General features: G+C 40.3%; 1 protein-coding gene across 1 annotated transcript; it reads left to right on the top strand.

Moving 5' to 3' along the window:
- The first annotated feature begins 789 nt into the window (after positions 1–789).
- kcnb1 (potassium voltage-gated channel, Shab-related subfamily, member 1) lies at positions 790–25,867 on the top strand. The gene is made up of 2 exons (XM_041034125.1): positions 790–1,380; positions 23,942–25,867. Exons 1-2 carry the CDS (start codon positions 805–807, stop codon positions 25,865–25,867), a joined length of 2,502 nt encoding a protein of 833 aa, XP_040890059.1. The 5' UTR covers positions 790–804.
- Positions 25,868–27,101: the final 1,234 nt, after the last annotated feature.

Here is a 27,101-nt window from a genome sequence, read left to right as displayed (position 1 = left end):
TCAAGGTCTCCTTCCATACTTGGTTTAACTGCAAAATTAATAACTTATATGATTGTGATTCTGCAGCCTGCTGTTAGGTGATGAAAAAAATATATTACAGATGTTGCAGTAAGAGTAACTGTGAATTATCCTGAAATAATAATACGATCTGTCCATCATTTAGTTGCCATGGAGCCCTTTAAATCATTGATTTTAAGTTCTGCTCTTGAGGATCCTGCAATTACTTGCTGGGTGTCAATCTATCCATCTAGTCATGGAACCAACATGAAAAACAAAGTGGGATCATGATTGGAAAATGCTGCTCAAACCCAGTTGTTTTAAACCTTTTTGGCTGGTGACTCCTTATCACACTTTATCACCTTTGTGTGGACACGAACTGTGAGCAGTGATTGTCATTATTTTTAGATGCCTTAATTGGTGAAAATTTTTCACAGGAAAAAGACAAAAATTATAAGTCTCAGAAAAATCAAAATAACTTTATGTAACTAAAATATCTTTATTTTGTTTCTTAAATCATCTTGTGACCTATCAAATGTGTCTTAGGGCCCTAGTGGGGTCCTGACCTCCAGGTTGGGAACCCCTGCTGTGGGGCCCATGTCACAAGCAACTGTATAATCACAGTTTTTGTTCAGAGTCCAATAACTGCTGTGTGGAGCCTGAGATTTTGGCCTGTTCCTAGAATACTAATTATGTCTTGTTTTTTTTTTTTTTTTTGGTTTCTTTAGATACAGTAATGAAAGAAAACAGGACCGACTGTAGTCCATAGCCCTGGATTTTTGCCCGCTCCCACAACATAAAGTCATCATGGAGAAATCCTTGGCAGAGTTAAATAAAGCTGGCTCCCGTTCAACATCATCACTGCCACCTGAACCAGTGGACATCATTCGCAGCAAGTCATGTTTCCGCAGAGTCAGGCTGAATGTTGGGGGTCTCCCACATGAAGTCTTGTGGCGAACGTTAGATAGGTTACCGCGAACACGTTTGGGAAAGTTAAGAGATTGCAACACCCATGAATCTCTGATGGAAGTGTGCGACGACTACAACCTTGAGGAGAATGAGTACTTTTTTGACCGACATCCGGGGGCATTTACGTCAATTCTGAACTTCTACCGTACGGGTAAGCTGCACATGATGGAAGAAATGTGCGCCCTGTCGTTCAGTCAAGAACTCGACTACTGGGGCATTGACGAGATCTACTTGGAGTCGTGTTGCCAGGCGAGGTACCACCAGAAAAAGGAGCAAATGAATGAGGAGCTCAAAAGAGAGGCAGACAATTTAAAAGACAGAGAGGGAGAAGAATTTGACAACACTTGCTGTGCTGAAAAACGAAAGAAACTTTGGGACCTCTTGGAAAAGCCCAGCTCGTCTGTTGCAGCAAAGGTAAAAGCAATTGGAGGTTAGGTGAAAGAGATGAGTGTGTGACTGGCTGGAGCAATCCTCCACTCGTGTGATGATGATTTGAACAGACCTGCACACAGTCATACAAAGATGCACACACAGACACTTGGAAACAGATCAGCATGCAGATCACCATAAAGCAGCATGGCTTTATGGATGGCAATGTGGGCCTGTCAGTCTGTCACTCAGTTGGTACATCACTTTGGCTCAGATTTAAATATCTCAACAATTATTGGATGGATTTACATAGAATTTGGGACAGACATTCGTGGTGCCGAGAGGCTGAAGCCTATTTACTTTGGTGATCCCCAGATGTTTCGTTTAGCACTACATTGATTTTGAAATCTGTGGTTTTGAGTGTGATATCTTGAAAACGATTGGATGGACTGCCGTGAAAATTGGCACAGACCTTAGGACGAATTGTAATCACATTGATACCTTAACTTTTCCTCTGATGCCACCTTCAGGCCAAAATTTCCATTTGTCTCATACACCAATTTATGGCCAAATACCTGCAAACCAAATAACTTTCCATCAGGCGCAGTAATTTTTATTTAATGCTAAGTATCACAAATTACTACGCTAACATGCTGAACTAAGATGGTGAGTATGGGAAGCCTGATACCCACTCAAATCAGCATACTAGTAACATGGGCAACTGAATATAAATAATTATCATTTCCTCCACAGGAAAAGAGGAAAACAAAAGTTTAGCATCAGTGAAAATGTACTCTCAAATTTTAAAGGATGCACATTTGCATGTTTACACTTTGTCAGACCTTTTGCATTGGTTATGTGCCATTAAATCACTGCAATATCTTTTAACTGCCCTCACTGACAAGGTAAAATATATATTTGACATGAAGTAATTTCTTTGAAATATTCCCTGCATTCTATCAGCTGGTTGTTTGTGACAGCCCCACCCAGCTTCATCCTGAGCCAATTGAATTTGAGATATTCTGCAGGAGACTGGGATATTGAATTATATTTCGTGCACACAAACCACAAGTCGGAAATGATTTAGGATTGTTTGAATCATTTGGATAAATCAGTGCTTGGGGGGTTTTTGATCAGTAGAAAATGGTTGTGACATGTCATTACTGTGCATATTTTAATGAACAAATACAGCAAGAGAGAAATTAAGAAACCCACAGAAGGTTAGTTAGTAAGTGTGGAGTTTAGCACATGATTAAATTAGTTATTAGTAAGAGAGCAGTCAGACCATACTGCTCCAGCAATTTATTAGGGAAGAATTTAGGAAATAGAAGAGTGACAGCACAGCAGCTGCTAGAATTTAAAACCCATGTGGCTGTGTGTTAATATTATGCACTGTTTGGCTGAATGAGCATGTAACCCTGCATTTTGCTTGCAACAGCCATGTGTTGAATGCCCCGGTCATAATTAAATGTTGAGGTCCTCACTCTATTGCACATTATTTCCTTATCTGAAGGCCATGTTTGCCGACTTCTATCCGATGTGCTCACCTTTAGTCTGTGCACAAAGACAGAGTTGGCCCTCAGCAGGCCTTTCAGAGAGCCACACCTGCAACTGCAACCTGGGAGACCACAGCAGTGTTAAACATGAGCAGCCTTTGATCACACTCTTCTTGGTTGGACTGGAGGGATCAAAGAGGAGGCTGTCTTTTTCCAACGCTGTCTTAAAAGCGGCACCATGCTTTGTTTGACTTGCAGCAATCAGGAATGGGAAATGGGAATGAAACTTTTAGCATTTTGTGGTGGCTGATGCTGTTACAGTGAGGATTTGAGAGAAATGTCAGCGCTACCTCGCAGACAGACTGAGATGAGTGCTGCCAGTCTGTCAGTGAAATGTCTTCTTCATAGGAATCAAAGAGATGTAAAATCAATGTTTATTGTGTTAGAGCTAAGAAAGTGCTGTAGCCTTCAAAAAGGAGATGACCACTCTGAGTCGACTGTACGTTGCTGTATCCATTATCTCACCCTGATATCTGCAATTTATCAAAATATCACAGGAGAACAGGTTTTGAAGTGCTCAACCAAGATGGGTGTTCCTCACTTTGAATAATGACACAGCAAAGTGCTTATGCATATTGTTTCCTCCAAATCTATAGCTCTCAAAAGCCACTCATTGAGGTGCAGAGCTCACCATTAAAAAAAGAGCTCACCATTTAAAAAAGCGTTCATCATCTCTTCTTTTGGCATCGTTACAAGCCTGTAGCAAAGGATGGCGTGCCAGAAAAAAAAGAGCAACCTCAATGCAGTAAGTTTATCAATTCCTAATTTGCTTAAAAGGGCAATGTGAAACCACAAACCAGACTACTAAAAGCATTGATAGGGGTTGATGTATTGTCATTTTTAATAGGCTGGAACAAACTGTGGGCTTGTCGAGCGGTCCATCTTTGACCACAGACTGTCCCAGTGCTAGCTCATCAGCTGTGCTATCCTGGGTCAGAGATGGAAATGTATGTGTAACAGCCCATAAACAGATGGTGAATGGTAGAGATGAGCACAAAACAAATGGTTACCAAGCAACAAAAGTATAATTTTATCATCATTGAAGGAGTGGGTACTGAACATTGGAGTAGGTCTATTTGTGTTTCTCTGTGTGTGTGTGTGTGTGTGTGTGTGTGTGTGTGTGTGTGTGTGTGTGTGTGTGTAATAGCACTTCTGCTTAGTTCCTGTATTTTAATGTCTGTACAGAGCAACACAAGAAAGTAAGTAGTAGCTGCAATATTTCTCAAGGTTTTCAGGGAAAAAGCCAGTGTTGCTGCCTATGTTCTTTCTGCCCGGTCGTCCTTCCTGTCTCTCTATCCCCTCACTGGCTCATATCCCTGCTTCCTTCCTCCCTTTCTTCAGGCTCCTCCACTATACCTCCGACTAAATGTCAGGGAAATGTCACATTAATTATTCTCCAGGAGACTTCGGGCCCAATTTAAAGCTTCCCTCCCTCTGTTTACATTTTTCCTAAGCTATAGCATTGTCTGTCTCTTGCTCAAATCTGATTTGAGACACCATAAAATAAGATTGTGTCTGACCGCTGGCAAAGCAGCGCCTAACTATCAGATTAACACCAAGAAAAGCCTCTTCACCTGCAGCAGCATTTATGTAACATCATTTCTGTCATTAATAATACCAGAATTATTAGACATTGCCAGATTAGGGGGCTGAGAATATAACTTAACAAGCAAATAATCCCTCTTTACACTCTCACTTACAGACAAAGCATTCATTTAGAATGTAGTGATGTGATATAAATCCTCTAGTTATTAAAAAAAAAAAAAAAAGAAAAGAAATATATTACTTAATTTGAGAGGAACTGGTCAAAATATTTTTCTCTCCCCAGACATCCATTACTGAAGGACTCAGATGCATCAAGCCTGACTGTAAATAATGACATTTGAGTTCACTTTCACCAACATTTTTAATATTCTGTTTGATGTTTAGTGGACAAATGGAATCTAATATAAACATGGGTTTGGCTTCAAACTATTTACAGAGGAAACCAAAGCCGAACGTGAATGTTTCTGTCAATTTTTTTCCTCCGTGCATCCAAAAATGGAGAATTACCTCTTCCTTCTCTGTCAGTGGGTATTGTGCATCAGATGGCAGGCAACAAATTCCAATTATGCTCCTCTCATGTCACACTTAAGATGACATATAAATGCGGTTTGGTTATATCCCTACTCATAAATCAGTCTGCAGCAGAATCCAAGACATGAATCTACCAGACTAGAATCTATTTCACTATTTCTGACAGCTAGAATGTCACAGCTAGTCAAATGGATGATGATGTATAGGAGGTCATATTAAAACAAGACTAGAATGTTGTGTCCTAGTTTGGGCTGGATCATCCACTGTCTGCATTACCTGTAAATGTCTCCTGAAAGGCCAATGACATGTCCCATTTTAAAGGGTCCCTATGTCTAAATATAGCTTTCCTTTGCACAAATTTGCCCAAATCCCATAAACCATTGTGCAGAGGTTGGAGGCACAGATTCAGTCTGGCCTTCATATCCTTATGAAGATCTAGCCTTGAATGGTTTTGAATAGTTTTGTGACAGATTTTACAGCCATAGTATTTAGACCCCATTCGTCAAGGTCACCAATGACTTTCTTCTGACAGTGAGTCTTAGTTTTAGATTTCAGTGCTGTTTTTAACACAGTTCATCCCACTGATTTCCCTCATCATCTAAAAACCCGGGCAGGTCTTAAAGATACAGTTTAAAACTTATTAGTTCTCTATGATAGAATCTTGAATTACCAAAGTCCTGTTACTCTGTAAGTAAGTTTAATGCTTCCCATTCTTGGTTGTTTTCACTTGACATGCAGTCAGGCGACACAAAGCCATGATGTTATGCTAGGAGGATGTTATATATGTTACAGTCCAATCCATCAGCTCTAGCAGTGTTTCAACATCAAGCTATGCTACCAGTAAAAAAAAAAAAGAAAGAAAAAAGATCAGACTGCCAATGAATGCTATTTTCATGAATTAACATTCATCCTATGGGGTTCATGAATATATACAGCAAATTCAATAGAAATCCAGCCATGAGTCACTGAGTTATCTTGCTCTAGAAGTGCTGGGTAGACCAACTTGCCAAAGAAGTGAAGGGCATCACCATCTCAAATAATTCAGATTTGTTCAGAATTCAGAACTATTCAGATTGTATGTAGTTTTATACTACGTGTGCTTTGTATTTGCTAGTTTAGTGCTAAAGAATGACACAATAAAAACATGGTTTCATGGTGCTCCTTTTTATTTAAGCTTCAGTCATTATATTAAAAGAGGAAAACAATGCTCGAATAAAATGAAACAAAATTCTACATTATGTTGTGTGGCACAAATAGCATACTGTATATTAAACAAATATGAAATACCATACACAATCCACCACGCAAAATGTTATCTTATACGGGCTCTGTGGAATATAAAGTACATATCTAATCTCTAAACAAAGTCCTTAAAACAGTCGCAGAGCACACTGAATAATTTAACCCCTTTGTCAAATTGGTTGTTATCATCCAACATTTAAGTTGGTGAAGGTGGTGTTTGGGTAGCGTTGCTAAAGTTGATGCTTCTTGATTGTGAAAAGCAAACCTAAAGTACATGTCAGAGAAGTATCTACAGGATATTCCTTTTTGTATACTTGTGTCAGTTTTTAAATCCTACATGTTACAAAGACCACAGAGAAAGAGAGCGGCAATACAGTGGGTATCGAGTATCCCTTGTAACTCTCTGGCAGGAAGCTGCAGAGTGACCATGCGATACTGGAGTCACAAATTTGTACTTGATAGGGGATTAAGGGGAAATAACATATCAGGGTTTCTCAGGTTGTTTGTCCATGTTGTCTGGGTTTGTGTGGCGCAGAGATATAAGCTGGGATCATGTGCACTCTGCGACTGAGTGCCTCAGCGATTGCTTTCATGGCGGTTGCTCTCTCTGCCTGTCACACTGTCTCCTCGTCAACAGCAGTGCCTCTGAGTGGTTATGTCTCCTCTAACTTGCCCTGAAGTCAGATTCAAATGCAGCCATAAAAACTCTACTGCAACTTCTGAAGGTTAAAGTTGAAATAAACTCAACATCTCAAACCTTATTTAGTCCATATTTCTTTTAGCTTCAATGTGCTTATGAACTGGGAAGGGTAAGGGAATTGATTAACAGCTCTGACCTATGACCGATTCTCATTGTCAAGAGACCACAAACAAATATGCACACCCCCCCCACACACATATATATATGCATATTTTGAAGTTTCTAATGTAGTGAAATACCATCTTTTGAGTTTATAATGGATTCTTGTGACTAAGCTAAATATTTGAATGTAACTCACTGTCTCTACCTCCTCTTCTATAGCACACACACAATCAGCTAGCCTACTCAGACAGACTGAAAGTTTTCGGGCATTAAGGCTGACATTCAGAGTAAAATGTTCTTTGGATGACTGTAATTAATGGTGCTGCATACATTACTACTATATGTGTCAAAATGTATAAATGAAGACCTGTGACACTACAATAACTAACAGAGCCTGGAAACCTGGACATTCAAAGGCTTAGAGGGCTAAAGTCTAGCAACCCAAGCTGCTGGTTTTAGACTTGCAACAGTTTTTTACAAAACTGACAAGACCACATTTCTGGACATGTTTTCATCTATAAAACTGTTTTCTTTTTTTAACTGTGTCCAATAAAGTTGTGAGCCAGGAAAGGACCTAACTTTTGGCCAGATGGACGGTGGCACACTGAGGATTTGTGTAACTGCTGAGCAATTATGACCATGATCTTATAATACACGGAGATGGCTCCCTTCCTTATCCCGCGTCCTCACTGCCAAATTCATTTGCATGTCACAGCCAAACAGTTTGGAGAATCTGATTAAGCCTCCAGAAGATGTCTCTCCTTGCATATGGTGAAGACTGAACCAACTTTGTGGGAGAAGAAGTTAAAAAATATATATTATTGACAATGGTCACAGCAACTGCCAAGTTGCTTTGGTTAAATAGCAACAAACATTTTTGTTAGGTTATGTATCTTCATCCAAGGAACTTAAACTTGCATTAATTCATTTTACTATATTACTATATTATTACTATATTTACTATACTACACTTGGGAACAACTAAACATGCTGTGAACATAAAATTAAAGTATTACCACGTTATAAAGTGGTGAACATAGAAGCATGGAGTTGCCTCTTTATACATTCAGCAGGCACCCAGCAACATTAGCATTTGGTTAGTCATATTTCTGGCGATCTGATGAATTTAACTCCAATGGTTACCCTTCATTTAGCTCTGCTTTGGTCTCCACCAACCCCTGACAAAAAGAGCTGCTAAATGCTCCACTGTAGTACTCAGCTAGCCCTGCTGCCTGGTGCTGTTAAGATTATTTTCAGTGGATATAGAAGAACTTTTTCATTTAAAACAGCTGCCCACTGCATCGAGAAAGAATGCTGACAAGGGCAGTGGGAGAAACCAGATCAATAAGGCTGTGGGCTGTTAAACCAACATAATGATCTGAAAGATGTTAAATTGCTCCTTAGAGTCGAAGGGAACTGCAGAGTTGGGTGATGATTCTCAGTGGGTTTGCTACTACAAGTGATCCCTTTCACATTGTATATAGTCATGTGATCCGTTTTCCTATGTTAAAATATTGATTATTGCAGCTTTAATGCTATCTATAATGTGCATACACTTTATGTTCATACACTTGAATTAACTCAGATTAGGTTAGGGTTTGAGGAGATTGAATGTTCATGGAAAATTTCATGCTGATTCAATCACATGTAAACAAATAAATGAGGGAACCGATGTGATTACATTACCTTGGCAGTGATAATTATCATTTGATGTGTAAGGGGTATGGATGGGTAAGGAACATGACCATGTGACCAAGATAGACCAAACCACAATGAAAATGATCAAGATTATGATAATTAATTAGACAATCATTTCACTTTTTTGTTCTATTGATATTTATTTGTATAATTAGCTAATGTTGGAAAGAAGTTTTGGAAAGAGTTTGGGACTGGTTGGTTGGCTGTTTTAACATTGTGCTGCATATTTCAGTGCTCATTCACTGTTAACGTGGAGAAGTCAGATTCTCTAGTGGCTGAGTTGTGTTTGCGAACATTTTACAAGTCATGTCATGCATTTTGTAGTGGATGGTTCAGGATTTGTTGTGTCATCTCAGCTTTTTGGGCTTGCAGTCAGGCACAGCCATGGTTTAGCAAAGGCAGTTTGTTCATTTTGCTCTATTTGGTATTGCAGAATTTATTTCCGTGGACATGTTCTGACTGTTTGGTGACTAAAATTCACAAGTGTGTGAATTAAATGACATAACTGTGGTCACCAAAGCAACAAACCTGAAGTTCTTGCAGTGAAATGAACATACAGATCTGGCGAAAAGAAAGGTTTAACAAAAATCAAAATCTGTTTCAAATATGTAAAATTATTTTGTCAGTGATGAACAAAACACACTGTCATTCCACAGAAATGACTTGAGTAATAGACGGTGAGACACGAGAGGTGGTCAGGAATCGTGCATCGCTTCTGCTAAGCTTGGAAGCTCTTTTGTTCATTCAATTTGGAGCTGATCTCTTACATAAGCAGGGAGAGAAAGACACTAAGACATCACTGTCCTCAAGAGGGGGAAGCCTGAGGAGCAATGACTGTGAGGGAGAAAAAAAAAGAGATAGATTGGGAGATCTGGAGAGTTGGAGACTGTAAACATGAAAGAGAAAATTACTGTGAGACACGGATGCTGAATCTGAGCCAGAGAAACAGAAAAGGAAGAAGCAGGTTTATGACTAAGGGAAAAACAGAATCTAGCAGATGATGATAGTTGAATATTCACTCTTCTTTTAGCCTGTGGGAAGAACTTAAAATTCTAAGTTGTCAGCGTATGATGTAGTATCGAATTTCCGTTTCTTATAGGTATGGGAATCAATATGCGTCACAGGATTGTGTCTATAGGGCCTGTAAGAATAATTTTCACAATATTTTCACTGTTCCTAATCATAAATGATTTCTCAGATTATTGTAATGGTCAAATTTGGTTTTTACTGTTCAGACCTTCATATTACACACATAGATATTGTAGTATTACATAATAACAGAACCAAGACAGACTGGTAAATACTTTAAGAATATTAATTGTCCTAATTATTAGCTAATTTAACTTTAGCAATATCCCATGTTTTTATTCAGATTTCATTCACAGGATAAAAGTTATTCTGGATCATCATTATCATTATAATAGTAATGTGTATAGTACATGTTTCAATTTAGTGATGAAACACTGAAGTGTCCAGAATACTAATTTGATATTAGCCTGAATGTAAGTGTATTCAAGGTATTAAAATGTGCTTAATTGCAAGAAATATTAAATTTAAGATAAAGTTTTAGAACCTGGAAATGCATACTGGGTTTAAATGTTGATAGATCCAATAACATGGCCCCCATGATCTCTTGTCTAACTTGTACAACTCTTAACAAGTTAGAATCAGTTGAACCCGAATAACCTTTCTTGGGGAGTATTAGGTATTTCAGTTTGGGTTTGCCTTCGGACCAGATTAAATTCTAAAGAACGAGGCTCATACGCGGGACAATCATCAACATTCCCAGAGGCTAAAAGAACAGAAGCATCTGGCTAGTATTTTGTTTCTGCTATGAGAGTAGAAAACAAAAGTGCAGCACTGACAACACAAATCTGCTAAATTAATTCTCATCACGAGGCATCTCAATAGACACATGTTTTGCAACAAAGCCATTCTGGGACACAGATAGCCTGCTGTTCATAGGAGAAACACATATATAGTTAAAATAACCGTAAAATATTTAGCATTTTGGAAAGAAAAGACTACTAAAGCAATTTGAACATGGACAAGAAGGTTTATGTAATATCTTTTAATGTCCTGGCTTGATTTTCTGCTCTACAAAATGTATTAGAAGAAAAAAACAACAGTGACCAACCTGTGTCTCCACGGCATGAAGGCATGCGCATTATGTGTTTTGTGTTCTTTCCTCTAAGTTAAAAGAGAACCTTGGCAGCATAGTGGTTTATTTATATTTTATTTAAGACAGGGTTGTTTTAGTCTTACAGCTGGAGCGACATAGAGGTCGTACTGTCCAGTGAAATACAGTCTCACTCACAGACTCACAACTCTGCTGTCTAAGTCTGTGAGTGAGTGATTAATATTGAAACTCTGTGTCACTTCTCCCAAATCAGCGCTTGCCCTCAAGGAGAGTGTTCATCAACGACTGTCACAACTGCTGAATCATACATGAACACATGACGCGGTATGCTGTAAAACAATGACGCTCTTTCAGCAAGATTGAAGAGTTTGAAGACTGAGCAACAATGTTCCCTTCTCTGACAGTCAGCTTGGAACCTGAGAAAAATATCCATGCTGAAAAAACGTTTGTGAGTTTTGTTGATTTCACAACTCTGGAAAGTTAGCATGGCAGCAAGAGTTTTCTTCTATTTCTCAACGATTGTGATGTAAACTGTAAATTAGCGGAATTATAAAGGGTACAAGAGGTACAAGATGTTCTGGGTTTTTTTTTTGTCGAAGCTCGCTGCCAAAAGAATGATCTCATTTAATGAATGAGCGGATGCTTTTAGTGACACAGTGCTATCATGGGTTTGAACCATTAGGATTCGCATATGACAATTTAAGGATTAAAAGCCAAGCTCTTGTTCAATTTCCTTTTGAAATTATAAACTAAAATCAAAGATCACGTTTCACTTTGAATTTGTTTTCACTTAACATTCATTGCCACTACAGTCTATAAAAATATTTGCTGTGTGTGTGAGTATGAGTCATTACAATAAATACTGAACAAATCATCTGTTCACTAAACAATACGTTCAGGAATATTATGATGGTGCAGTTGTCCATATGGATCCAAGGATGGACCTTTGTCATGTCATTTCGCACTTTCTCCACTGCACGCTGTTTAGTGAATTAGAAGACAGCCATGTCAGTCAGTTCATATGGAATGGACTTATTTCATGTGAATACAGAGCATGTTCTCTTACTTCCATCTGACATAAACTTACACCAATCTGAGTGCAAGAGATGCTGGGGAGTGTCGATTATAAACTTCCCTCCAGAGTGAATGAGACCCTACAGGGGAGATGCGTCTCACAGAGTGTGACATGAGCAGCAGCAGCATCAGTAACAAGTTTTTGCATCACTGTTACACAGTAGACTTTGCAAATAAGAGGTGAAGCAGGAGCACAGCAGAGCAGAACAGTGGACAGGGTATTGTTAGCTAAGATATACAGAGGTTGCAGTGGATACACTCTAAATCGCATCAAGTAGACTTTGCCATTCACCTAAGTGTAAGAGCAAAACTCCAGATGTCTGACTGAACTACAGGTTGTGCTCCATCCAAAATAGTCCTGCAATAAATTGTGTTATGTATGTTTTTTTCTTTTCTTACCGTTTTGCTTATTTTCTTTCTTTACCATTTCCTACACACAAAACACAGCCTAGTGCCGAGTCATCAGCTGACCATGGCCCTGCAGAGAAGCCACTTCCCCACTACTGTGATATGCACGCCACAACCAATCCTCAACATTTATATGTGTACACAGAGCAACACGGTCTCTGAATCAGAATCCAGAAGATGCTCCACGTGTTGTAGCTATCCTCATTGGTGGACTTCAGTCCACTGTGCAGGTTGTGTGGAAAGGTGAATGAATGACTTTGTGCGAAGTGTGAAGGGCAGGGGCAGAAATAGAATCCACTAAGGTGAAGGAGAAGCATTCATCAAGCCGATGGCTGATTGTGAGAGTAGGGAGACAGCACTTGACTGCTGGAGCAAGAAGCCTTTCTCCTTGATAAGCGCTTTCACCTGGCCTGAGACTACTTTCAGGTTTCAGCATGCAAGCCCAAATGCACACACACACATACAAACTCACACACACCACATCATCACACTGCAGTATTTTTTTACACTACATTCTTTTATTTCTTTCCTGTCATCAAGTATTGCTAATGCAGCTTCTAAATTCAAACTGACCTTTCCTTAAGCCCCTCCCCCAAACTGCTATTGTCCAATCATAGCTTTGCAACCGGTAAGTAAGCACAGCATGACTCTCAAGATTTGGATTTCACCACATGCCAGAGCAGAATGCAAGCGGACTGTAGGAAGTGATAACATTTAAAGGATCAGTGTGTAGTATTTATTAATCTGAAGGGGAGGTTGCACAGTGCAACCAGCTGAATACCCCTACTCTTACCCCCTTACGGTGGCCTTCAGGTAACATAAAACATGTAGGGATACAATTTATGTATCCCTACATAAACATCTGCTTTGCACACTTTCCCTTCTGTGTGTAACCTGGCCTCTAACACTTTGTCCTGCTTTTTGCTGGATTAGGAGATATTCGTACCTCCAAAAGTATTCATCATTCTTAAACCTAATTTTTTTTTCCTCATGCTACCTTAAAAGTGAAAACATATTGTGTGACAATATGAACAATAATCTAAACTCACAAATTGTCTTGCTTGTCCAAGCATGTAAGTTGTGCAGCCGAATGGGGTTAAAATAACAATCAGCTTTTAAATTGTTATGCTCTCTTTTATCCGACTTATAACACTGGGACTACCTAGCTTTACACTGCAATACAAAAACAATGTTGTTTCTTTATTTCTAGACAGTTGTCGGCTAGAAATGAGAAGCTACTTTTGTCTGCCACCGTCTTACATCAAATACCCACTGTTCTACACCCACTGCCACAGTTAAAGCTTGACGGCATAGCAACAGTAACTACGGGGTGTGGGTGGGGGGGCTCAGTGATTGGTCAGTTTTCGTCTTGCACATCTATTCACATTTGTAAAGCACAGAGCCTCCTGTACATGCAGTATTTGAATTACACTATCTATATTGTGCTCATCTAAAGTGTGTTCTCACATATTGTCCTTGACTGGGTGGTTTCATCATGGTCAGGATGTTTTTTTAATTGTTTCAGTACTGATACAACAGAGGCTGTTTTAAGTACATAAATTATATGCTTATAGTTGTCCAGTTATCAAACTTAAAGGATTTGCATGCTAATCTGAATGTCACTTTCAAAGGGATTAACAGCACTGACACGGAATGGCTCTCACAAACTGTTAAATATGGACTTGGTGTAATGTTACGCTGTTAGCAAGTAGAACATCTGTAGTAAGGATGTGTTTGAGTTCAGGATTAAGAGTAATCTTTCTTTGTCTTGCTCTTGCTCTGTGAGTGGAATACGTGACATTCATATTTTTCTGTCTAAATAGTCAAAATCTTTGTTTCTCTGCTTTTGAATGTTTTTGTGCCCTCTCCATGTCTCTCTTTATTTCCCTTTCACTGCCATCACTAAAATGTTTAAAAGTTCACTGTCACTATCGCCATGGCAACTGTCATTTCTGTGATGCTGAGACTTGCAGCTGCCTCCTATTCAGGCATCATTGTTGACTGACTATTTGTGCATGTATGTGTGTGTCGGTGTGTGTTTGTGTGTGAGCATGTAACTGCAGCAATAACTTGCCCTTCAAAACCAACACACTTTCATGCACATACAATCCTACCTTACCAATTGTGAATTGTCAGACTGGACCGCTTTCTAGTCATTTTGACAAAACTAAAAAAACTGCTGCACCACTGGCACTTTACAGTCGCAGACAAACCCACCATTGGGTGTTTTTCAGTATCAAGTCAAGTCAGTCATGAACCCACAGCTTTACACATCCATACACTGCCAGATTGTAGGCAAGTGTGTCCTGTGTTGGAAAAACACCAACACACAGCATATATAACCTGCACTTGATGTGTACTCTTCTAAGCAGTAAGAAAAGTATGCATCAAGTGCACCTATAGGATTGTTTTAAGTTTATTACATGTTGGATTCAGCGTGACTATTATTTATTCATGACCAAACACTGCAAAGTTATGGCAGAACTTCTGCATGTACCAATCTGTTCTCCCTAATGGTACTGATGAGATAATTGCATGGACTATTTGACACTGTCAAAATAAATATTAGATATGTCCTTTTATCAAAGACTTTTAGAAATATTTAAAAATTGTATCAGACAGAAACCATTCAAAATAATATGCTATGTCTCTTTCAAGTACAATAAACCTACATGTTTTAGATAACTTCATTTAATTGCTTGCCATTTGCTCTAAAAACATTTCAGTTCTTCACAGCATAGATTCTACAAGATGTTGGAAACATTCCTTTGAGATTCTGGTCCATGATTGCATCATGATTACAACATGATTGTTATGAATCTCCAGATCTTCTACCATATCCTTGCAGCCTTGCACTGCGTGCACACGCCACCCACTGCCGATGCAGGCTGCCCATACAAATCGAGTTAGTCCTCATAATTTACATTATGGATGGGTCTCATGCATCTTATTATCTACTCTGCTACATCCTTACAATGATGAATATTGTCAGCTTGTTAGATTATGAGTTATCATTTGTGTATTCAATCTTGGCTCAAAAATCTTTTTATATTTACCCCATTTTTGTAGAGCTACTGGTTGGATGTCCCCCTAATACAGCAAAAAACTGGTTTTGGGGGTGGAGGGTGGTGGTGGGGGATGTTCTGGTACACAAAAACCTGTGTGTGTTGTTTTACTATATTCATGGGGTCTGAAAACCAAGAGCCCCCCATATCTGTGGGGGATCCGATAGCTTTGTGGGGACCAAAAATATCTGACCCAACAGACTTTTTTTAGGATTAGGGTTAGAATTGGGTTTACATTAGGGTTAGGGTTAAGCATTTAGCTGTAACAGTTGAGGTTAGGGTAAGGGCCTCAAGAATGCATTATGTCAATGAAGGGTCACCACAAAGATATGTATACAAGGGTGTGTGTGTGTGTGTGTGTGTGTGGGTGTGTGTGTAGGGGGGTTATGTGTGTGTCTTCCTCAGTCTCCATCTCTCTTTGCGTTTCAAATCAATGCCTCTCTCATGTTTACATTTTCCTTCTGTGCTGCTGTCAGCAGAGTATACCGTGACGTTCTCTGATTTCTGTAATAAATAAACTATCATGCACTGCAAGACTGCCTGAACTACATCATACATTCATTATTAGACAATATAGAAGCAACATCCCTGAACTATGTGACAGACTTGCCTTTTCACCACTGCTAAGGACAGTTGTGCAGTGGGGAGACTACCATGGGAAAAGATGGGATTATTTTAGGCATTTAATAAACAGTAGAAACAAATTGAGCTTTCCACACATTGCCTTACCTATTCTCTTTTACTGCTTTATGATATTTTTTCAATCCAGAAATGCCTCTACAAAACACTGACTAAGGTGTCTTTCATCTCTTTCTAGTCCTTGTAAATGCTTTGTTCTCTGAGTTAAAACTCCTTTGGTGCACCAGACCAGACCCTATACTGTTTCTATTTATATAGCCACCATAGACCAGCCAGAGTTTAAATATAGATGCTGAGTCTGGATTCTCTTCTTCATCTGAAATGCATGAATAATTGAGAGGGAGAGGAGATGAGGTGGGATTCATTCAAGAGATGGATGGTTGGGGCATAGATTTCCTACCTACATTAGTGGTTTGCTGAATGGGGTTGTTGTGCACTTTGTGCATGCAAGGACTACATAAGTTAGGGAAAAGTTTGATGAAGGCCCCAAAAATGGTTTATTTCAGACTTTTTCATGACCTCAAAATACATAGTATTTCAAGTGGGTTAAATTCAGAAATAAATAAGTATTTACACATAGAGGAATGCACATAGTATTATATGTTGACTATCATTAGAAGGCTTCTAGCTACATCCAGTCTTATGAAATCAAGTTACCAAGAGCATATTGCAAATGTGTGTAATATACTCAAGAGCTAAAGTCAGCCAGGCAAAGTCAGTGGGCCAGTAATGTAACAGAATTAAATTGAATTTAATGTAAGTTAGTGGTCTGAGACATCCATCACACTAGTGTGATTTTCAGATTGTCTTTTGCAGTTAATGTGCAGATTATTGAAGAAAATGACTCTTAACCATCATATAATATTTATACAGACTGAGCCTTCTTCAGGAGGAGACTGAAGGGGACACATACAAGGTTTGAAGTGCAGCAGCCTTAATGTTAGAGAAGCATTATCATAATCATAGGCCACCAATTTGAATCTACAGGTCAAAACTGTCTGTAGCTCCTTTGAAGTGTCACAAGATACAACTTATTCATTTTGGCAAGGTGCAGGAGGTTGAGATAAATGAGGATCTGCTGCTCAAAGTTAGAAGCAGAAGTGATGTAGGGTGGGGAGACTACAGCTGAGCCACTGCAAATGTGCGTGTGTGTGTTTCAAGCTATCATGCTGGGGGAAATGTGGAAGACACAGTCTCCTCCCGTCTCCATGGAAACCCCATTTCTTTCACAGGCAGAGAGGCAGAGCCCTTCTACATTCAGAACCAGGGGTGTGAATTATTCCACGTTATTTAACGCTCACAATATCACTCGCATACAATCGATCACTGACAGTAACATCTTGATGAAGATGAAGCTCAACAGTGTGGTTATTTGAGGCCGGTTTATCCAATCAAGTGATATGACAGCAAAAGTGTGGCATATGGTGCAAACACCTGCACCTGAAGATGGTGTCTGGCAGTTTTAAAGACTTATTAATTGAGTACTCTTCACCTTTTCAGTTAATAATGTTAGATGCTGCTTTAATTTCAGAAGCTGAGCCACAGTGCCACAGACCAATATTAACCAACTCAAGTGAACAACAACTCATTAAGCACCTAAAGAAGGTATCACAGCAACGGAAATGCAAACAGTCCGACACAAATAAGAGAAAAACCTAGAGACAGAACACAAACTGGAACAGTACAGATGGTTCAAAGCTGGGTGAGCTTCGAATAAGGTACAAATCAGGGATAGAAGGAAGGAGAGAGGAGGGGGAGGGAGAGACAGAGAGAAGGAGACTATGTCAGACTTGCTTTTCACAAGCAGGTCCACGTAGCCACCTCCTGTCGAGCTTCAAGGGGGTTGTCATGGTGACAGTGGCTGGCAGTCGAGGCTGGGAGAGTGTTGCATGGTATCCCTGTGGCCTCGGATGTGGCTCAGGGGATGATGGGAAACAAAGTCAGCTAGTCAGGTGGCCTTAGTAAAATCAAGCAAGACCTGAATTTGCTCACCTGAAAGAAGACATCTTTGCCAAAACCTTGCGAGTCCGTGCCTATTTTAGTGTTAAGTAGAAGTTTGAGAGTATTACCTATCATTATTAGGTAGGTGATGTAGGTCTAAAGTGTTTCCCTGGGTGTGAGCCAGGAGAGTTAACAGACAGCGGTGTTAGGACTCACAGGAACAGGAGCTTCCACTGCTAAAGCACAGCGGCGTGTCTGTTGCTCCTGTTGCTGCTAATGAGAAAGGTGCCAGGTGGAGCACTGGGAGTCTGGGAGTTCCCGAACTGTCACTTGGGATGCCACCAGCCTTAATACAGTGTGAGAACACTAACCTTAGGTGCATCTTACCAAGGGACGGTGGGGGGGGGGGGGGGGGGGGGGGGGGGGGCTGAACCAAATAAACAACTATATCAAGTCCAACCTCAATCCAAGCTTTCAAGTGAGACTAGAAACTTCTCTGATGCTTCACTATTTATGCTGCTGTTACATTACGATTTAGTATTTTCCATTATCCTGTAATCATTTTTGTGGCTTTAGTGGCTATTGTGAGAAAATGACATCTCACATTAAAGCTGCACTTATCAATAGTTTCTTACTAACAATGAATCAAATGAGGCTCACTTGTGGCGAAAAACCCTCAGAAAACCCTGCTCTGCAGTTCCCCTCAACTCTATGGCGCATTTGAATGTTTTTCAGCTCACTGTTTTGGTTTTACAGTGCGTAACTTTACTGTCCAGTCTCACTGCACTTATCAATCCTGTTTCCAGCTGTAGAAGGCAGCGGTTTCCAATAAAATAATTCTTTGATGAACCCATTGTGCCCTAGCTACCCAGTGCCACTAGCTGGTGAACATAAACATGCATTCAGCAGCTGAAAAGCTGCATATTTTCCCTAATGAGTTGGTGTAGAGTGGCCCAAAAAATCCATTAATGCTACTTCAAAATAGTTCAACAGGACTGAGAGGTTTTATAAATTCTGCTTTGTATTCTTTGTTCTTTATTAGTTGACGCTTCAGCGACCACTAATTTCCTTTTGATCCATGCTCACATTCACACCAGCAATTTAATGGTGAACATCTGATTTATAAATATTACCCATTGTTTAAAGTGTATATAAAAAGTACAAAGTTCAAGGTTCCATCCTTGGATGAGCGATCCGTAGACAGATGAATGGACCCGACCCTGACAAAACCAATGTAGCACAAAGAAAATTAATCACAGCTGCTGGGATGCAGCCAACATAAAACCAGGTCATTGTAACTGAACAAGAGCTGGTGGCTGAGAAAACAGCAAATGCAAATACAGTAAGATGCCCAGGAATAATTGTAAATGAATGAGTGTTCCCCTTTGTAAGTCCCCAGTGTGGGTCCCTTTGGAAAGCAGAATTTGTTTTGGTGTGTGTGTAGTGTATAAGCTAATAGTCTCTGTGTAATGACTGAGGGCTTCTTCCTTCTTCTATATATGAAATAAATTCTCTTTCAAGTATAACTCGGAAGACAATGTCACAGTCCATGACACAAGGCTATGTCTGTCTTTTGGGGTTTTTTCTTTTTTTTTTTTGTGAGGGTGCTCGTCACACCAATTCTGTCCCCGGATATCTTTTCAAGCAGCCTAATGAGGGCTGGTGTCACCTTCTCCAACAGAAAATGGGGGTGTGGACTATTGTGTCTGCTGAGCCACACGATGATGTGCCATGAAAGACACAAACCAGTGTGATCTGGCTTTGTTTAGTCAAAGTGTGATTTCCTGTCAGTCTGTGCTCTCTCTCTTTCCATCTCTTGCACATATGTTGTCTTTTCTTTTCCTCTGGATACAAATATCTCCCTCCCTTCATCTCTTCTTCCCTTTAGTAGGCCACCAGGGAGCATTCACTGGGAGTCACTCTTATCGGTGTCCATATATTCTAGCTACAATAACAGGACATAAGGACATTATCTTGGGTGTGGCTACTATTAACATCTGTTTTGTTATGTGTGCTACTGGCTCCACTGGGAGTCTATAAATAGTCTGTAATTCTGTTGATGCCGCTAAAGTCATGTCTGAAGCTCCATTCAACCTTTTCCTAGACATGTCTTTGTTTGCAGCCTCCTTTATGTGCACTGAAAGGTTTATCTCAGATTCACAGTGCAATGGTTTGATGAAATTAGTGCCCTGTGACATTAAACAATCCAGATAAAAAAAAAAAAAGATGTAAAGACAAGCAAGGCAGTGTGAGAGAGTGCACAGTGTGTAGAGACAGGGGCAACAGGGACATAGGCCAGTGGGAAATGTGCAGGGTTTCCTAGTGGAACTTGACCTCATAACCATAATGTTACAGCACCAGTGTGCCTTCATTAGCGACCTTTTTATAGCATCTCAATCCTATTACCTCTGCCCTTTTGTGTCCTGCTCCTCCATAGCTACAATCTCCCTCAGCTTCAAGTTTGGGATTTATTAGCAGCACATCTTTTTTTCTTTTTTCAGACTCACTACTAATTCTGTTGTGTCTGGAATCCAAGGAGCAAACTCTAATAGGTTGCTTTTACAAATACGCTATGTTATTTACTTTGTACAAAAAAAAAAAAATTCTCTCAGCTTTCAACTTGTCAGCTCCACCCTTTCTCCCTCTCTCTATCCTCCGGTTCCAGCACCTCTGTGCTCTGGAAGTGTTTGATTCAAATAGATTTCTTCCAGGGCAGGAGGAGAGGAGCACAGAGGGAAGAAAATAAACAGATAGGGTCATTATTCATGTCTGCCGTGACACTATGGCAACAGTGTCCTCCTGCTCTGATTGGTCACAGATAAGGTTGCCTCTTTAGCCATCACTTTTACTCTTGGGAGTGGACTTCAAATTATTAGGCCGTTGTCAAGGCCCACGCTGTCAATCACTTCCTAACAACTGTTGCTATTGCCCTATTTCTGCCTATGTGCCTTAATTTCCTCTGGATGATTTATAGGGAAACCCTGCATCATGTGCTCTCCTCAGTTTGTTTACACAGATGACTGTGTGTTTAACCAGTAGATCCAGTTTATGGAGGAGGTTTTGATCAAGCTTACCAAGAATGAGGAGGGTTTTTCTCATTTTCACATGGGTGTCTCATGCTGACATTGTGCTGTGGTTTAAGGCTTAGCTGCAATCATTTTTAAAGGAAAGTATTTATATATACTATTCTATGATTTATTTCAACATATAACATCCAAACCTCATTTGTGTGGGTTATTGCCAAAACAGGCTCTGTGTTCCAGCTACAGCCTCCTACTCATCCACTTTTGGAGTCAGGGTGAATATAACAAGTGCAGACTAATAGTTCATGAAGAAATTCTTTAGTCCTTGGTCCACTAAAGGAGCAGATGCTCCACTGTCACCTTTACCTTAGTTCAGCCTCCTACAAAAATGCATTCAGCTGGGATCATCATGGAGTTGTCTGTTCAGTTATCAGAATTTGTAATTTTTTTATGTAATACCTGTGTAGAAGCATTAAAATGATTGCAGTCCAGAATATCACTACATATGTATATTTATGATAAATATACACAATAGAAACTGCTAGATTATGCAGGCTCTATAAATCACCATCACTGAGGTACAATAGAAGGGCAGTAGCCTTTCTATTGTACTAAGATCGAGACAGAGCTTCTGGATTTGTGCCCTTCAGCCCCCATGTTTTAGGATGTAAGTTGATTTTGTAACCTTGGTATAAAATTGTTTTCAATGGATTGAATAGTCAATGTCAGAATACCACACAAATCTAGAATTTTTATATATTTTTATACACAGCCCAAATGGCACCTTAAAAAAAACGGAGTGTCTACAGAACAGGAATTTTAATCATCATGGGCCATTTACCCAAATAAGAAATAGTAAAAAGACTTTCTCACTCACCCCTATTCAATTCAGTTGTAGTTTCTTACACTGTTCCAAGAAGAGGTCTTATCAGGTCTGCGGATCATGTAGGGTGACTGTAACTGTGACTCTTTTTTTTTTTTTGTCTGTTTTTTACAAGTTTCAGTCTTTGGAATAGTAAAATTTAAATCTGTTCACCTTTCCTTGGGTTTCAGCTGTAATCTCAATGAAAAATGTTTGGATATTTACATACCTCTACGTGAAGAGGAAGCATGTTTTCATGTGATTTTGGTCTGTGATGTGACATCAGTGAATTTCTAGATTGAACCAAAGAGCCTCAACTATAACAGCATGCAGCAGTAGTGCTATCAGTTCTTCATCAAAAAATACACTATATAAAACAAAATCATTCTGGTTATTGTTCCAGGTATCTTTCACCTGAGTTGCACAGGGTTGATGGGATAATATAGACTGGAGTGCAATGCAACATTTCCTCTGGTATCTCTCATTGTGGTATGCAGGAGTAGACACTTATTCAGATCAAACAAGCTCAAAAATAATATACTTCAAAGCAAATGAAATGATTTCTTGTTTACACTATGAATACTGGTTGAGAGGGGAGCTGTCATAAAGTGCTAAAAGAGGTGTAGTCTACCACCACGTACTTGCTTGATGGCATGATTGGAAGAGTGTGGGTGGGGTAGTGTGTGTGCGTGTGTCAGGGTGCTGTTTTCTGACAGGCTTCCCAGTTTTCTTTACTGTGTAATGTGAATCAGGCATCATCTAGTGCACTGGATTTCTGGGGACATTCTGCTCCAACAGTATGTGACTATTGCATGTTAGTTTTTATGTCATATGCTGTCACAACAGGGGGGTGCAAGAGACAGGCAGTGACAGGGCTCCCCCCTCTAAATGTAGAGAGATCATTAGAGGGCGAAACCTGTGTGAAATAGCATGAAGATTATGTTTTGTAACCCTAGTTCTATGATTACAGCCCTGAGGCCTTTTCATCCTGCTGTTTCACTCAACATTCACCATGTCACGGATTGGTGGGTAATGATCAGGGTCATCTCTGAGTGAAGATAGAGGGGTTATCTGATTAACTGAGCAACTTCATGCTAATTTCAGTGCAAAGGAAAGTTCTGAAGAGCCCATTCAAGAGCTCTGTCCATGATACTGTTATAGTTCACAAACTGTCTTCATTTACCATCTAGCTTCTATTTGACAAATTCTCAAGGTATTTATGCAAATTAGATTGCTTATTCTAAGAAGTATTATTTTGAGCCATGCTTGATTGGTCCTTGGACTCTGGTTCAGACTGAAATATCTGCCATGAAATTTTGTACACATAATCATGGCCCCCAGAGGGTGAATCCAACTGACTTTGGTAATCCCCTGACTTTTCTTCTAAAGATTCTCTTTGTGGGCTTTTTTTATATTCTCCTAGGGATGACTGGTGATCTCCTTCTTTTTCATCTAGCTCCATCATCAGGTCAAAATTTCACTTATACTAATTAGAAAATGTTAACAGAGTAAACATTATACATGCTGACAGTCAGTATGCAAGCATGGTCATTGTGAGCACATTAAGCATTTTTAAGTTTTAAAAAACCTTCATACACCTAAAAGCAGGAATTTTTCTTGATTTATTAAATATTTGACAGTTTGAGACATTGGAGAAGATATTCACTAAGTCAGATATGCTATATTCTGTGAGCTTTTGCTTTTGTTTATTGGTGTCTAAACATTATTTTCCTCTCAAGCACACTCACTCATGTGGATAAGTCCGACAAGTGAGTGATGAATAAATAAATGGTCCAAGTCAAGTCAATCCGTTAGCTCTAAGCCAATCACACAGTCTTAGTCTGGCATTTACTGAAGGCTTGTTTAGACTGTAAGGTTATTGGAACTCACTTTCTGTCCACACTTTCATACAATAATCAAAAGCCTAGATGAATATATTGGGCGTACATTTATTTGTTTGTTTGTTTGTTTGTTTGTTTCGGTTGTAACCGTCTACTCAGAATAATAAATTATCTGACTTTAAACTATGTCATTTTCTGATCCTACTGTTCTTACTCATATTACCTAATTTGTCTTTCAGATCCTGGCCATCATCTCCATCCTCTTCATTGTGCTGTCCACCATTGCCTTGTCTCTGAATACCCTTCCAGAGCTGCAGGACACAGATGAGTTTGGCCAGTCCACAGACAACCCACAACTGGCCCACGTGGAAGCGGTGTGTATTGCCTGGTTTACCATGGAGTACCTGCTTCGATTCCTCTCCTCCCCCAACAAGTGGAAGTTCTTCAAGGGTCCTCTAAATGTCATTGACCTGTTGGCCATCCTGCCATACTATGTCACCATCTTTCTGACAGAATCCAACAAGAGTGTGCTGCAATTTCAGAACGTCCGCCGTGTGGTTCAGATTTTTCGGATTATGCGTATCTTGCGTATTCTGAAGCTGGCCCGTCACTCCACAGGTCTTCAGTCTCTGGGCTTTACCTTGAGGAGGAGTTACAATGAGCTGGGCCTGCTCATCCTTTTCCTGGCCATGGGCATCATGATCTTCTCCAGTCTGGTGTTTTTTGCTGAGAAGGATGAGGAGGATACAAAGTTTAAAAGCATTCCAGCTTCTTTCTGGTGGGCTACTATTACTATGACCACTGTAGGCTATGGAGATATTTATCCAAAAACTCTACTGGGAAAGATTGTGGGGGGGTTGTGCTGCATAGCTGGAGTGCTGGTGATTGCCCTGCCTATTCCCATTATTGTAAATAACTTCTCTGAATTCTATAAGGAGCAGAAGAGGCAGGAAAAAGCACTTAAACGAAGAGAGGCCCTCGAGAGGGCAAAGAGAAATGGTAGCATTGTCTCAATGAACTTGAAAGAGGCATTTGCTCGTAGTGCCGAAATGATGGATGTTGTAGTAGAGAAGAGTGAGAGGCCTCATGACAACCACCTCTCTCCAAGTCGTTGGAAATGGACCCCCAAGAGGGCTACGTCAGAGACAAGCTCAAACCGTTCCTTCAATGCCCATGAGTTAGCTTCTCCCAACAAGGCCAGAGCTACCAGTCCCCAGAGGCTGAATGTTCAGAAGCTAGAAGAGATGTACAACCAGATGGCAAAGACACAGTCACAACCCAACCTCAATGCTAAAGACAGAGGCTCCAGAGTTGGCAAACAGAGAGATGAAATAGAGCTGGGAGCCATCCAAGATCATGGGCCACCCGTGCTGGGAACCAGAGAGGGAGTGGGGGACATGAAAAGCTTGTCCAGCATTGACAGCTACATCAGTTGTGCTACAGACTTCCAGGAGAATCCACGTTTCCCCCATAGCCCAGCAATGGACCTTGGTCTTCAGGAAAGCAACAGGTTCTCCCACAGTCCAGCTACAGCTTTATCCCAGCACACCAGTGCAAAAACAGGCCAGCAAACCTCTGGGGAGAGTGAGCCCATGCTGACTCCTGTGCCTGTCACAAAGCCCTCATGCTCAGAGAACGCAAGGAAATTCTTCTTTTCTGGTAACTCCTCAAAAAGCTTTATTCCTAAAGGAGGCTATCGCAGTGAGGGAGAATCAGGCCCGTCCCCGCTCTCAGACAGCTCAGTCCTGTCAGACCACTCTCTGTTAAGCCCTGAAGTTTCTGTCTACACCACTGCCAGCAGTAGGACCCCACCAAAGTCCCCAGAGAGCACTGCCCTGGCCCCAACTGTCTTCACCTTCCACGACTCCTCCATCAGCAAATACATTGATGCCGATACAGATGACGATGAGCACCTCCGTGACATCTCTGACACAAGTCCCTCAGAGCGTCTGCTGGCAGGATCAAGCCCAAAACGCAGTATCAACATCAATTACCAGAGGGGCACCAACCATTTAGAAGCAGCCCAGAAAATGCTGGGCCAGAATTGTCTATTCCCCCTTGAAGGGATTCGTGGGGTAGCTCATGAGAATCATGTAGGACACGAGATGGCACGTAGACCAAAGGTTGAGAGGGGGCGTCAAAATACTTTGGATAAAAACCTCTGAGGTACAAGTGGAGCAGAAACAAACAGGAAGCTCGGGCCAGAGTGTTTGTGATAAAGACACCAGACAGACTTAAAACACTCCAGAAGTCAGAGACAAAGGAAGAAAGAGAGACAATGGTCTCACCGAAACATTTCACAAACTACCCGAGTATGCCATTGGGCAGTAAGCTCCGGGTGAACATGTGTGGTGAATACTCTGGGAGAAAAACATTTCTAAATTGGAGAATGTCACTGCCCCTCCTTCAGCTCATTCCTATTAGAGGTATTCCACACTCACAAAAAAAGGAGCACTCCCAGGTAGCCAACAGATCTGTTCAGAGAAATCCAGTTTTGTAGTTGAAACTGGTGTAACCCAACTGAATGACATGGTTTTACAGGCAGGGGGTTATCTCTTCTATTCTCTAGGGAAAAAAATCCCAGCTGCCCACTGTCCCATTACAGAGTCCCAATTCATTTTGTAGTCTTGGAGATACAGGAGAGGACCTAGAAGCCTATAAGCTACTTACTTGTGCCCTCCATTCCCAAACCTGGCCTTAGTCATTTACATTTGTAGGGGTGTGTATGACTGCGTATATGTGTGAGAGAATGTGAATGCTGGTGGGTGATGTAATGGTAATTCATGTATACACACTATTGAGATTGTCTTACCTGATTTATTTTTATATAGATAAGAGAAAGCTCCTTAAAGAAATATGTGATTTGCTAGTCTGCTGTGTCATAATCATTCGTGAAGAATAATCCTGTATAAGGTTCAGTGTCTTGGCACAGAGGCAGCACTTATCAGAGGCTTCAGCCCATCATCGATTACAATGAGCGCACTCTTTCTTGAACAGTATTTTGCTGTCCCCTATGTTATCATGTCATAGTGAGATTGGATGATACTTTAAAATCTCTACCAGTGAATATTGTCTTAGCATCTCAGAATAATTTTTAAGGATGACAGTGGCGGACCAAGAATTTTTGATATAGGCTAACATGAAAGCCAGAGACAATAATCTTGATCGCTGCATAAAGCATGCATCTATGAAGCATGCATGCACCCAACCAGTCAACATACAAAAACATAATGAGTTGCTTGTTCTTTGTGTCTAAAGAAATAATTAAATATGAGAAAATCCTCTATTTTTTCATGTTTACAGCTTACCGAAAAGAAGTTTAGATTTCAGTAACAAATGTTTAGCATGCATTGGCCTTCCTTTGACCAACATGAAAGCCAAAGAGATCACATGGTTTCA

Source organism: Toxotes jaculatrix, chromosome 3, assembly GCF_017976425.1.
Source record: "Toxotes jaculatrix isolate fToxJac2 chromosome 3, fToxJac2.pri, whole genome shotgun sequence".
NCBI lineage: Eukaryota > Metazoa > Chordata > Actinopteri > Toxotidae > Toxotes > Toxotes jaculatrix.
Note: the sequence above shows the minus strand (reverse complement) of the source record. Positions and strands in the feature narration are given on the sequence as shown.